Source organism: Rhinolophus ferrumequinum, chromosome 10 (genome assembly GCF_004115265.2).
Source record: "Rhinolophus ferrumequinum isolate MPI-CBG mRhiFer1 chromosome 10, mRhiFer1_v1.p, whole genome shotgun sequence".
Taxonomy (NCBI): domain Eukaryota; kingdom Metazoa; phylum Chordata; class Mammalia; order Chiroptera; family Rhinolophidae; genus Rhinolophus; species Rhinolophus ferrumequinum.
In genome coordinates this window covers 24,418,722-24,433,744 of record NC_046293.1, presented here as the reverse complement: position 1 = coordinate 24,433,744, position 15,023 = coordinate 24,418,722, and the positions used below count along the sequence as shown (strand labels likewise).

At 38.6% G+C, this 15,023-nt stretch overlaps 1 protein-coding gene across 1 annotated transcript in view; it reads left to right on the top strand.

The window, feature by feature from the left end:
- Positions 1–1,561, top strand: part of CD163 (CD163 molecule) — a 28,300-nt gene extending 26,739 nt beyond the window's left edge. Inside the window, exon 17 of the mRNA XM_033117333.1 lies at positions 1,360–1,561. Coding sequence (XP_032973224.1) covers positions 1,360–1,366 — 7 coding nt within the window. The 3' untranslated portion in view covers positions 1,367–1,561. The remainder of the gene's footprint in view (positions 1–1,359) is intronic.
- The last annotated feature ends 13,462 nt before the right edge of the window (positions 1,562–15,023 follow it).

The following is a 15,023-nucleotide window of genomic DNA, read 5'->3' as shown; positions in this document are numbered from 1 at the left end:
GTTATACATCAAAGAGAAAACATGGTGAAATGAGTTAGTGGGTACATTTTCTGTTCTTTAAAAAAATGTGGGGAGGACTATATATTTAGAAATGACATATAGCAAAAGTAAGATTTTTGTAGAAATATTACATATGACATATAAAAAATACAGATTGAGTCAAAAGATAAAAGTTGAAACTCTTAAAACTATATAAATGTAAAGTGTTAATATATATGTATACATACACACATAGAATGCTTATAACTTGTATATTGCATGAAAAGGGTAAGTATGTGTATATAAATTTCATATATATACATATGTGTATATATATATATATATATATATATATATATATATATCTTAGCAATTTTTAAGACAAAGACATCTAATTGATAATTGGGCAATGCTGTGAAAAGGCAATTTGTACAAAATTAATTTCAAATAACAAGTAGACATTTTTAAATGCTCAAATTCACCAGTATGTCTGAGAAATTCAAGTTATGATTAAGAATATATAAATTTATATACATCAGACCAAAACAAATTTAAAAGCACCAATATTTATTGTTGGTGGGTGTACAGAGAAAAATGTAATTTCAAACATTGCTATTGGAAATGAAAATTGTGATACCCTTTAGAGAAAGCAACCTGGAAATTTCTATTAAAAAAATTTTTTTAATGCTTCACAGATCCTTTGACCCAACAATTCTACCCCACAGAATTTTTTCCATACATATAAAGCCACTAGTATGTAAGAACATATATAAAAGATTATTTTTTGCAGTTTTGATAGTAGTGGCAAAAGCTGCAAACAAAATGAATGGCAATCAGTGAGGTAGTGGCTGGAAAATTATGGTGCAGCCAACTAAAAAAGGAAAAATCATCTATAAAAGTGCAATAATATCATTCCATTTATGTGCTCATGTTATTTAATCTAATACAATGTTTCCATCTATAAAATTATACGTGAATATCTATAAAGAAACATTTAAAAATTCTAACACCATTGTAAACTGAGGACTATAAATGACTTTTGATGTGTAATCTCAAACATAAATATTCTTCTGATATAATAAATAATGCTTAAACTACTTTTTTTCCTTAAAGAGTAATCACTGCTGAATAGCTGAATAACTGCTTCAGAATCATGTGGGGTGTTTTTAAAAATAGAAATTCTAGGCGCCACTGTAGTTCTATGGAATAGAAACCATTGCATTTTTCTGTTTAAGAAAGTAGTATGCTTTTTAATATAGGTGAGTGAGTGGTGTATGTGTGTGATAATGGAACACATTATATTATATTATAATGTAATTCTTCTATGCATGTGCATGTGAAGAGGAAAATAACACTTTTTTATTTATGGCTTTAATTCAGCCTTTGACATACCTTGATGAAGACCTGGACTATTGAATGAAGAATTCAACTCCTTCACTGAAGATCACAATACAGTCCTATTTTCCCTATATTCCAAAGACTGCTGCTAAATTTATAAAAATTAAATTGATGACTGTGACTACTAAAAGTTGTATAATACTTTCAGTGTGATTAAATAAAAACTGATTTGAATTTGTCTTAACTTTTTATTCTTGATTTTATGAATTTCTTTTTTTTAATTAAAATTTATTGGGTGACAACGGTTAGTAAAATTACATAGGTTTCAAGTGTACAATTCTGTAATACATCATCTGTATATCACATTGTGTGCTCACCACACAGAGTCAGTTTTCCTTCCATCACGATATATTTAACCCCTTTTTCCCTTGACCCCCTCACCCTCTGGTAACCACTAAGCTGTCTGCATCTATGAGTTTTTGTTTCTTTATTTGTTTGTCTTATTCCTTTGTTACCTTGAGTTTTATATCCCACATATGAGTGAAGTCATATGGTTCTTGACTTCTTTTGTCTGATTTATTTTACATTTTATGAATTTCTGAGTGCGCTTTCTGATGCCTTTCGAGCTTCATAAATATAATATGATGTCTTTTCATTTGACAATGTTTTTATTTACATCTAATGCATATTTTTCTAGTTTGGTTTAAATAATAATTTTCTTCTTATTACAAAATCAAAACAGATTGATTTCTCTTTTTTTTAGCTTTCTTTTTACTTTTTTAAAATTTTATTAATTAATTAATTTATTTTTTAAATTTATTGGGGTGACAATTGTTAGTAAAATTACATAGATTTCAGGTGTGCAATTCTGTATCACATCATCTATAAATTACATTATGTGTTCACCATCCAGAGTCAGTTCTCCTTCCATCACCACATATTTGATCCCCCTTACCCTCATCTCCCATCCCCCAACCCCCTTACCCTCTGGTAACCACTAAATTACGTTCCCCAGATTAATTTTCAAACCCCATGGCCATCTTGTGGTTACTGATTGTTTTCTAATCCCCTCACCTTCCCCTTTACCCCTACCCCCCTCCCGCCCATCTAGCAACCCTCAGTTTTTCCTCTTTGTCTCCAATACTGTTTCTGATTAGTTCATTGACTTATTCTTTTCTTTAGATTCCGCATATAAGTGAGATCATATAGTACTTATCTTTCTCTGTCTGACTTACTTCACTTGACATAATGTTCTCTAGGTCCATCCATGTTGTTGCAAATGGTAAGATTTCTTTCTTCTTTATGGCTGCATAATACTCCATTGTATAAATGTACCACAGTTTCTTAATCCAGTCATCTACCGATGGGCATTTCGGTTGTTTCCATGTCTTAGCTATTGTGTATAGTGCTGCAATAAACATAGGAGTGCATAAAGATTTTTGAATTGGAGTTTTGGATTTCTCCGGATAGATACCTAGGAGTGGAATTACTGGATCATAGGGTAGTTCCATTTTCAGATTTTTGAGATACCTCCATACTGTTTTCCATAGTGGCTGCACCAATCTGCAATCCCACCAACAGTGCACAAGCATTCCTTTTTCTCCACATCAACGCCAGCACTTGTTGTTTGCTGATTTATTGATGATAGCCATTTTGACTGGGGTGAGGTGGTACCTCATTGTGGTTTTTATTTGCATTTCTCTGATGGTTAGTGAGGTTGAGCATTTCTTCATATGTCTGTTTGCCATCTGTATGTCCTTTTTAGAAAAATGTCTCTTCAAGTCCTCTGCCCATTTCTTAATTGGGTCGTTTGTTTTTTTGGAGTTGAGTTGAGTGAGTTTTTCATAGATTTGTGATATTAATCCCTTATCAGATATATCATTGGCAAATATCTTTTCCCATTCAGTAGGATCCCTTTTTGTTTTATTGATGGTTTCCATTGCTGTGAAAAAACTTTTTAGTTTGATATAATCCCACATGTTTATTTGTTCTCTTACTTCCCTCGCTCAAGGGGATATATCAGTAAAAATCTTACTCTGGGTAATGCCTGTGAAGTTTCTTCCTATGTTTTCTTCTAGGTATTTTATGGTTTCAGATCTTACATTTAAGTCTTTAAGCCATTTTGAATTTATTTTTGTATATGGTGTAAGGAGGTGGTCCAGCTTCATTTTTTTGCATGTGTCTGTCCAGGTTTCCCAGCACCATTTATTGAATAGACTGTCTTTACCCCATCGTACATTCTTGCTTCCATTGTCATAGATTAAATGGCCATATAGGCATGGATTTATTTCTGGACTCTCTATTCTGTTCCATTGATCTATGTGTCTGTTTTTATGCCAGTACCATGCTGTCTTGATTACTGTACCCTTGTAGTATAATTTGAAGTCAGGTATTGTAATACCTCCCACTTTGTTCTTATTTCTCAAGATTGCTGAGGCTATACGGAGTCTTTTATGGTCCCATATAAATTTTAGGATTATATGTTCTATTTCTGTGAAAAACGTCGTTGGTAGTTTGATAGGAATTGCGTTGAATATGTATATTGCCTTAGGCAGTATGGACATTTTAACTATATTAATTCTTCCTATCCATGAACATGATATGTGTTTCCATCTATTTATATCTTCCTTCATTCCTTTCTTCAGTGTCTTATAATTTTCTGAGTACAGATCTTTTACTTCTTTGGTTAAATTTATTCCCAGGTATTTTATAGTCTTTGGAGCAATTGTAAATGGGATTGTTTTTTTTTAATTTCTCCTTTTGATGTTTTATTATTGATATATACAAATGCAACTGATTTCTGAATATTAATTTTGTATCCTGCTACTTTACTAAATTCATCTATCAGCTCTAATAGCTTCTTGGTGGAGTCTTTAGGGTTCTCTATATATAGTATCGTATCATCTGCATATAATGATAATTTTACTTCCTCCTTACCAATTTGTATTCCTTTTGTTTCTTTTTCTTGTCTGATTGCTGTGGCTAGAACTTCCAGCACTATGTTGAATAGAAGCGGAGATAGTGGGCAACCTTGCCTTGTTCCTGATCTTAGGGGGGATGGTTTTAGCTTTGCCCCATTGAGTATGATGTTAGCTGTGGGTTTATCATATATGGCCTTTAATATGTTGAGATATGATCCCTCTATTCCCACTTTCTTAAGGGTTTTTATCATAAATGGCTGTTGAATTTTATCAAATGCTTTTTCTGCATCTATTGATGTGATCATGTGATTTTTATTTTTCATTTTGTTAATGTGGTGTATCACATTAATTGATTTGCGGATGTTGAACCACCCATGCATAACAGGGATGAATCCCACTTGATCATGGTGTATGATCTTTTTAATGTATTGCTGAATTCTGTTCGCTAATATATTGTTGAGGATTTTTGCATGTATATTCATTAGAGATATCGGCCTGTAGTTTTCTTTTTTTGTGGTGTCTTTGTCTGATTTTGGGATCAGGGTGATAGTGGCTTCGTAAAAAGTGTTTGGGAGTCTTCCCTCCTTCTGGATTTTTTGGAAGAGCTTGAGGAGAATAGGTGATAATTCTTTTTTGAACGTTTTGTAAAATTCACCTGTAAAGCCATCTGGTCCAGGGCTTTTGTTTGTTGGGAGATTGTTGATTACTGATTCAATTTCCGTGGTGGTAATCAGTCTATTCAGGTTTTCTGTTTCTTCTTGAGTTAGCCTTGGAAGGTTGTACGCCTCTAGAAAATTGTCCATTTCTTCCAGATTGTCAAATTTGTTGGCATATAGTTTCTCATAGTAACTTCTTAAAACTTTTTGTATTTCTGCGGTGTCCGTTGTCAGTTCTCCTCTTTCATTTCTGATTTTATTAATTTGGGTCCTCTCTCTCTTTTTTTTAATTAGTCTGGCTAAAAGTTTGTCAATTTTGTTTATCTTCTCTAAGAACCAACTCTTGGATTCATTGATCTTTTGTATTGTTTTTCTGGTTTCTATTTCATTTATTTCTGCTCTGATCTTTATTATCTCTTTCCTTGTGCTCCCTTTGGGCTTATTTTCTGTTCTTTTTCCAGATCCCTTAAGTGTGAAGATAAACTGTTGATTAGTGATGTTTCTTGTTTCTTTAGGTAGGCCTGCAAAGCTATTAATTTCCCTCTTAGGACTGCTTTCGCGGCATCCCATAGATTTTGGGTCGTCGTATTTTCATTTTCGTTTGTCTCGAGATATCTTTTGATTTCTTTCTTGGTCTCCTGCTTGACCCATTCATTATTTAGTAATAAGTTATTCAGCCTCCATGAATTGGTGTGTCTTCCAGTTTTTTTTCCTGTAGTTCATTTCTAATTTAATAGCATTATGATCAGAGAAGACAATTGGTATGATTTCAATTTTCTTAAATTTATCAAGACTTGTTTTGTGGCCTAACATATGTTCTATCTTGGAAAATGTTCCATGTGCGCTTGAGAAAAATGTGTATTTTGCAGCATTGGGGTGAAATATTCTGAAAATGTTAATTAAATCCAAGTGGTCCAATGTATCATTTAAAGCTGTTGTTTCCATATTGATTTTCTGTCTGGAAGACCTGTCCCTTGTTGCCAGGGGTGTGTTGAAGTCCCCTACTATGATAGTGTTACTGTTGATCTCTGTCTTTATGTCAGTCAGTACCTGTTTTATATATTTAGGTGCTCCTATGTTGGGTGCATAGATGTTTACTAGGGTTATGTCCTCTTGTCGGATCAATCCCTTTATTATTATATAGTGCCCATCTTTATCTTTTAATATGTTCTTCATTTTAAAGTCTATTTTGTCAGATATAAGGATTGCAACTCCAGCTTTTTTCTCGTTTCCATTTGCATGAAATATCTTACTCCAACCCTTCACTTTCAGCCCATGTGTGTCTTTTGTTCTATACAAGGGTCTTGCTTTCTTATCCAGTCAGCCACCCTATGTTTTTTGATTGGAGCATTTAATCCGTTTACATTTAAAGCGATTATTGATAGGTACATAGTTATTGCCATTTTTAAATTTGTAGTTAGGTTGTTTTGATCTTTCTTCTATTTACAGAAGTCCTTTTAGTATGTCTTGCAATGCTGGCTTGGTGGTAATAAATTCCTTTAGCTTATCTTTTTCTGGAAAGCTCTTTATCTCTCCATCAACTTTAAATGATAGCCTTGCTGGTAAAGCAGTCTAGGTTGTAGGCCTTTGTTTTCCGTCACTTTGAGTATCTCCTGCCACTCCCTCCTGGCCTTCAATGTTTCTGTAGAAAAGTCATTTGATAGTCTTATGGGAGTTCCCTTGTATGTAACCCTCTGTCTTTCTCTTGCTGTTTTTAGGATTCTCTCTTTGTCTTTAAGCTTTGCCATTTTAACTATAATGTGTCTTGGTGTGGACCTGTTTGGGTTTATCCTGGTTGGAACTCTCTGCACTTCCTGGGCTTGTATGTTGGTTTCCTTCATCAGGCTGGGGAAGTTTTCGGACATTATTACTTCAAATATGTTCTCAATCCCTTGCTTCCTCTCTTCACCTTCTGGTATTCCTATGATGGGCATGTTGTTGCGCTTGATGTTATCCCAGAGGTCTCTTAAGCCATCCTCATTGTTTTTTATTCTTTTTTCTTTCTGTTGTTCCGTTTGGGTGAGCTCTGCTACCTTGTCTTTTAAGTCGCTGATTCGATCCTCTGCTTCATCTAACCTGCTGGTAATTCCTTCAAGTGAGTTCTTAATTTCGGTAATTGTGTTCTTTAGTTCTAACTGGTTGTTCGTTATGATTTCTATATCCTTCTTTATGTCTTCTCTAAGCTCCTTAAACATTCTTATCACCAGTGTTCTGAACTCTGTCTCTGAAAGGTTGGTTACCTCTGTTTCATTTGGTTCCAGTTGCGGAGGTTTCTTCTGTTCTTTTATTTGGGACGTGTATCTTTGTTTCCCCATTCTGGCTGACTCTCTGTGTTTGTTTTGATGTATTAGGTAGATCCCCTAGAGTTCTTAGTTCTTGCTAGGTTATCTTATGTAGTATGTGTCCTTTATATTTGACTTGCACTACTTTATTCTTCTCCTCTGCGTGAGCTCCAAAGGTGACTCTTGTGTTGTGTATATTGTCCTGTTCAAGAAGATCTTTAATTGCTTTTTGCTTGTGAGTAGGTGGGGTTAACTCCTAGGCTGACTCGTTGTGAGACTTGGCTCTGCCCACCGCAGGGCGTTCTGCTGCGTGAGGGTTGACCACTTAAATGTGGTTTGGCCTCTATGGGCTCTAGTGCCTGTAGAGAATTCCCTCTGGGTGTATGACTTGTAGGTCAAACCCGGTAGTACTCTGGTTTGGTCTGGAGTTGGCCTCTGGATATGTTGAATCTTGTGCCTCTTAAGCTGGGCCCTGGTAGGGCAGTTTCAGAACAAAGCAAATCACCAAGCACAACAGCAACAACAACAACAAAGAAAAAAATCAAATACATTCACATGTAAAAACACCCGATAACCCCCACGCGACACAGGCAAAGATATCAAAGATATAAAGACAAAGCAAAACAAAACAAAACAAAGCAAAAAAAAAGCAGCGCCAGTCTTGGCTTAAGCCCACCAAGTAATGTCCAGGTTGTCCTCTGCTTTACCAAAGAGCCCCCTGCTTATTGCGCAGGCAGAGCCAGTCACCTGGTGCCCAGAGTGACTTTGGGACTGTAGATTTAAATGTGTGGGCCTAAGAGGTCTGGATGATAGTTTTTACCAAGTCAGTGCATTTTCTGCCCTTGCCTGCACATATGCACACTGAGAGTAGCACCACCAGCCCCGTGTCCAGTACTCCTGAGTCTTAGGGTACTTCTTCAGTGTGTGTGTGTATGGGGGGGTGCAGGCGGGAGATTTCTGAGCTGCTGAAAGCCCAGAGCTGCGTCTGCCTTACTGCTGATCCCTAGGAGTGCCTCTCAGTTGTAATTGCCCCGCCCTAGGCAGGCCAGAAAGGGTGGGGGCTGGGGATGGAGGGGTCTTCTCTCTCCCAGCCCAGCCGCGCGTCACACTCTTGCCTCAGGCCAGAAAAGGTGGTGGCTGGGGGTGGAAGAGTCTCTTCTCTCCTAGCCCAGCCAAAATCACACTGTTCCCAGCCTCTTCCCTGGGGCAGGGCTGCCTGTCAGTCTTCCCAGAGCCTGAGCACTACTACGGCTCTTCTGTAATCTGACACTACTCCTCAGTTCAGGGGCCAGTTTAAGTCTCTGGAGGGGCGGGGGTAGAATTGGAAGAGCGGGGTGGGGTGGGGGGGCCCAGGTATGGAGTCTGTGTTCTTTGTCCGCCCTAGGGCCCACTAACCGCCCTCCCAGCGGGAGAAATCAGCCGTGGGACGCAGGGAAAGAGCCCACCTCCTGATCTCTGTGCTCTCTGTTCCGCCCTGGGATCCCGTGCGTGCCCGGAACTGCGGGTGCCACCGCGGTTTTCACCACCACCGACGGCCGGGACCCCGCCGCGGGCCGGGATGCTGCCGCGGGCCGCGAGTTTTCACTCCACTCACTTCCTTCCTTCCCCTGCTCGCCCAATTAGCGCACCTTGAAGTAATCCTTAGCTTCAAGTAATCCACGAGTCTCTTAGCTGTTCTGTGTGATGAGCAAAGAGTTCTTTGATGGGTTATAGGTCCCGTTTGTAATAAGATCCGGAGGAGAACTCAGAAAGTGCGCCCGGCTGCCGCCATTCCTATGACGTCATTCCGGATATTGTTGTTCTGATTTGGGGTCCTCTGGGCAAACCAGGATTTCAAGACCAGGAGCAGAGGTGAAATGTAACATGAATTGGGGTAGTGGAGACATTTTTGTAAAAATGACAGAGTTACAGTGACTTCATGTGAAATTTGGAGCAATTCACATAACTTTTCCAACTACAACAATAAATTATATTATTTTAAATTATATATTCTTATTTCTATAATGGCAGTGTTGGATTTTGTGATTTTTTTATAATTAAAACCACCATATTCTTTTATTATGCTGAGGATGTGAAAAATCCAGATATACGGCACCATCATTCTTCCCTTGAGTTAGTAAACAAAGAAGTTCTCAAATCCAAATATTTATTCAACCAAAAATGTATTTTCTATCTTTTTTACCTACCTCAAAGCAACATGATAACCTTTTATAGACCAGGTATTTCAATTTTGTGTGAGGGAAACCTGGTCAGAAAATCTGTAGAACATGTTAACATTCATATTGATAGAGAGATATGGTGGACACAGACAACCTAAGACTCTATAATGCCATAAGGAGTCATAGAACAGCACAAAGGAGGGAAGATTTGACGTTACTTGGAGATGCAAGTTGCCTCAGATACACAGTATATAGGAGTTATGATCATTTTTATCCTTATACACAGCATTATGCCGAGAATATCTGTATCTGAACAGGGCTAATACAAAGTTCCTTGGGTCGGAGAGAATATCTGAAAGCTCTCTCATAGATCCTCAGGATCTATAGGGTTTCCCATATCCTTAGCTCAGTCAGGGCCCCAGATACTTCCTCATGCTCCAGAGGTATACCAGGAATGGACTTTCTACCCAGGTCCTGAACTCTGCCACCCAGTATTTCTATCATATGTGAAAGCATGATTTTTAAGAACTCTTAGCACAGGGTCATTGAAAGGCCTTAAATTCCAAAGAGAAGGAATTATTTTCTCAGATCATGTAGTAAGGAACATATTTTCAAGTACCTTACAGTTTAATGGATCCCTTACCCTCCTTCCATATATACATTTTCTAAGCTCCACATTAAAATTTATATTTCTTTATGTGTTCATCAGCCTCACCAAAGAAGGGGAAAAAATGAGAAGACAATGAAAACGATGGTCATTACAAGTAGGATGTGTAGCCAAAAGACTACATTTAGATGTTATCTGACGCCTAATTCAAACTCACATGAAGATGTAAATAAGGATAAAGGAATTCTCTTTTGCAGCTCTGTCATTACCTGAGTGATCAGGTGATAAAGTCACAGTTTCAGAAAGAACGGGAGTAATGAACGTCTCAGGCAGATTGGCCAAGCCTTTTCCTATATATACCATACAGGAAACATTGAATAATATCAGATAGCTTCACTTCCACAAAAGCCTTAATGGCCCTCAAAATACTAGCATAGCTAAACTCAATCAGGAAGACAGAAGACTCAGACACAAATATTCAGAATGAGTGTGTTACTGCACTGGAATCATATCTACATATAAAAGGAACAGCCTGTTTCCTCAGACTTCTCAGCTTTAGAGCCAGCTTTATTTAGAGAAAAAGACATCTAAGTTTAAAGATGAAGAAAGAGCAAGTGTTCCTGAAAAGAAAGCCCAGATCTTTCAGTAGAAGCTCCAGAATTCCGTCTTGGTGTACGTACTTATTCACGTCAGGAATGTGTGTCCCATTAATGATAGGATATCTCCCCAATCACATGTGTCAGAGGAGGGAATTATTTATTTTCTCAGATAAATTTAATGTTGTCTTCTGAGCTAAACAATATCAGGCACTGGGATTGCTCTGAATAGCACCAGAATGTGCTCCCTTGATCGTTGGCAGCAGCTCTGGAACCACTGGGGAGTGAGCCAAGGGATCAGGCCATAGCATACCTGGTACAAGAACACAGCTTTGCTCACAGTTATCTCTGCATTGCTAGCCTACTACACAAACCCATCTAATATGTTTCAAAGAACTTAGATCAATCAATTCTCCCCCATTCAAAAGAGCACCTGACAGCGGAAGCTGTCTTATACTTCAAGTCACTTTCTCTAGGGATTCCCAGCCCACTGACATAGGGAACACTCTGTCCCACCACCACTCCCCAGTTCATACAATGACTTCAATTCCTGGTCTGAATTCAACCTTTGCTAAGGTGACCAGTGCAGACCCCATGACAAGATGCATCTATAATCTTTGCCATCTTCCAAGACTTGTTACATACTACCTCCAGAAGCCTTTATGCCTAATCTCTACTGCTGTGAGTATGTTTCCTCTCAGGGTCCACAATCTCCCTATTTCTCACCCAAAACAACAAAGAGAAATCACTGACGCCACAACACTGCCTAAGAACAAAAAATATGCCCAGTGCAAGATTGGACAAGGAATATGCAGCCCAAATACTGTCCTGTGAGAGCTTCTCACCCAATTGAGGAAATAAAATACCGGGCAGAAAAGGCAAGGGTGACTATGGCTGGATTAATTGGGGAGGTCTTCATGGAATGTTAGAAAGGAAAAATAGCCATTAAGCAAATAGAACGAAAAAGAAATCATCTCCTGAGATTCGTGGTTACTTTCTGGTTTCAGGGGATGGATACAGGAACCAAGATACTTATGTGCGTTTATGGGCTTCATTTTGAGGACAGTCTCAGAAACTGAAAATTTCTCAACCTAAATTTTAAAAATATTTATTGAGATAAAAATCCACATTTAGAAACTGAATTGAAAAACAATTGTTGATATTTTAGTTAATCACTAGAAAAACAATTATCTATTATGTTTTATTTTCTTTCATTTTGATTACTTTCCACAGGAAGATCTTGGGCAAGTGTTTTATGCCTAAAGATACTCAATAACTCCAGCACATCATTTTTCACCAAAAAAAGCCCTTTCCTTCTTATGAAGAACTCTGTTCAATATTTTTATTCTTTTTCATATAAAGTCTGTTTATGTCCCCTATATAGATAAACAACAGGAAAAAACACCATTTTAATAATAATGAGATATTTAAAAGACAATATAGATATTTGCCTTTCCATTTAAAAACAATGTTTGAAATTTTAAGATTAATTTAATGGCCAAAAATGTTAATCAAAGGTTAAAGGACAAAAATGGGGAGGTTGTTGACATTTAAATGATAGATGAAGGTTATATGGAAAGACAATAATAGTTCAATGAAACTATTTTTTTTTACTTGATATTTAGCATTATTTTATCAAGAGAATGGCAATTGAAGGGTTTCTGGAAGTTTTATTCCATGACATCATTAGCATAAATGAGAACTCCTTTTGAGTTTGGAAATTAACCATGATAAACTATTTGTTTAAACAAGTATAAGGGTAGTAAACACCCATTGTCCATTAAGAAAACTATTAGGCCTTCTTGAATCTCAATTTAGGTCACAGAGATTGGTTAACAATGTATATTTTTTAAATAAATTCATCAGGCATATCACTAGCTAGGGAGCATTTTTGAAGAGCAATGGTTTCCTGGGAAGGAAATTAACACTAGAATGTTGGTGCCCCACACATGATATATAACTTATATATCAAAAAAGTCAAATAAGATTTGGGGGAATGAATGTAAAGCTATTGTGATTGCAGTGTATTTTCAGAAAGTAAGGAAAGGGATGGTTTCCAGAGTTGGAATTATTTTCTAAAACAATGAGATCTTGGCATAATATGTAGGTAATGTGAAGCCCTCCTAACCCAGCATCCTGAAGAATCCCTGTTAAGAACAGAAACACAAATAGCTAGAGGAGTCCTGTGGTGTGATCAGTAGGTGTTCTGCTGATGGTAAGCAGATAACTAGCTCCCCCTTTCACTGAGTAGGTCTCTGAACTACATTCTTATCAATTCCTCCTATTGCTGCCTTCTTTTATGCTCTCCCTGAACAACTGGGACTGGGAGACTGAGAACTACATTTCCCACAATCCCTTCAGGATCAGTTTGGGCTATCCTGAATGATATGTTCCACCAATGACATGTTCTTCAATTCATGGGAGATTTAGTTTTGCAGGAGCCTTTGCACATACCCTGAAAATTGCTCGCCTTGGCATTGCAGCATCATGACCTTTAGCAGTGGTTTCTTGTGGTTTTTTAAATTTCATGAGAACTTTGTAAGCATATAATTTTCTGTAGTAAACCACTTCCTGTTTTAAATACCTAGAGGGCTTTCTGTTTAGTGTCTGATTTTTGAGCCCTGTGTCTCCTTAAATTCATTTAATCCTGGGCAGAATTACATTTTGAGAGAGGTACAATAGGACTTTAGAGTAGTATTCTTTCATTCTAAAGTAGTGAAACATGACGAATGAAACATTTACAAGAAATTTATTAGACAGGTAAAAAGAAAAAAAAGAGAAAGTAAAAGAAATTACATTCAGTAAGAAATAATCAGAGACTTCAGAAATAAATGCACAAGCTCAAAGATGAAGGAAACAAAATTATTTAAAACTTTTTCAAATAATCAGGATGTTAGAAGAATAAAATTTAATAAATAACATATAAAAAGAGAACAAAAAATTAAATTAGAAAATAAAAAAGAATGTGCCCCAAGAAATGGCAGGAGCATCTATAAAGAAAAACAGAGATTAAATAAGAAGAGGATTGGTGAGGAGATGTCATAGGAATGGCGGCAGTGGGGCACACTTTTTGAGTTCTCCTCCAGATCTTATCACAAACGGGAGATCTATAACCCATGAAAGCACTCTCTGCTCATCACGCAGAACAGCTAAGAGACTCGTGCAAGGATTACTTGAAGGTGGGCAAATTGGGCGACCAGGGGAAGAGGGAAGGGAGCGGAGTGGAGACACAGCCCGCATCTGCGACGGTGGAAACGCGGCCGGCATCCACAGCTGTAGAGACGCAGGGGATCCCAGGACGGAACAGAGAACACAGAAGCCAGGAGGTGGGCTCTTTCCCTGCGTCCCACAGCTGATCTCTCCCGCTGAGGGGGCAGGATATCCAGCATTTGACGCAATAACCTCAGTGAGACCTCCAGTTGGGCCCTAGGCCGGACAAAGGACACAAACTCCATACCTGGGCCCCTCCCACCCACTCTTTCAATCCTACCCCCGCCCTTCCAGAGACTTAAACTGGCCCCTGAACTGAGGAGTAGTGTCAGATTACAGAGGAGCCTTAGTGCTCAGGCTCTGGGAAGACTGGTGTGCAGCTCTGACCCAGGGAAGAGGCTGGGAAGAGTGTGATTTTTGCTGGGCTAGGAGAGAAGAGACTCCTCCACCCCCAGCTACCACCTTTTCTGGCCTGTGGGAAAAGTGTGAAACGGGTGGGCTGGGAGAGAGAAGACCTCTCCATCCCCAGCCCCCACCCTTTCTGGCCTGCCTAGGGCGGGGCAATTACAATTGCAGAGGCACTCCCAGGGATCAGCAGTAAGTGGCAGATGCAGCTCTGGGCTTTCAGCAGCTCAGAAATCTCCTGCCCGCCACACACACACACACACACACACACACACACACGCGCGGAAGAAGTGCCCTAAGACTCAGGAGAACTGGACACAGGGCTGGTGGTGCTACTCTCAGTGCGCATATGTGCAGGCAAGAGCAGAAACTGCACCGACTTTGTAGACACTACCATCCAGACCCCTCAGCCCCACGCATCTAAATCTGCAGTTCCAACGTCACTCTGGGCACCATGTGACCAGCTCTGCCTGCACAATACGCAGAGGACTCTTTGGTACAGCAGAGGACAACCTGGAGATTAGTTGGTGGGCTTAAGCCAAGACTGGCGCTGCTTTTTGTTTTGTTTTGATTTGTTTTGTTTTGTCTTTATATCTTTGATATCTTTGCCTGTGTTGAGTGGGGGTTGTTGGTTGTTTTTACATGTGAACGTATTTGATTTTTTCTTTGTTGTTGTTGTTGTTTTTGTGCTTGGTGATTTGCCAACTCCAGACCAAACCAGAGTACTACCAGGTTTGACCTACAAGTGACACACCAGAGGGAATTCTCTACAGGCACAAGAGCCAATAGAGGCCAAACCACATGTACGTGGTCAACCCTCACGCAGTAGAACACCCTGAGCCAAGTCTCACAGCTAGTCAGCCGAGGAGT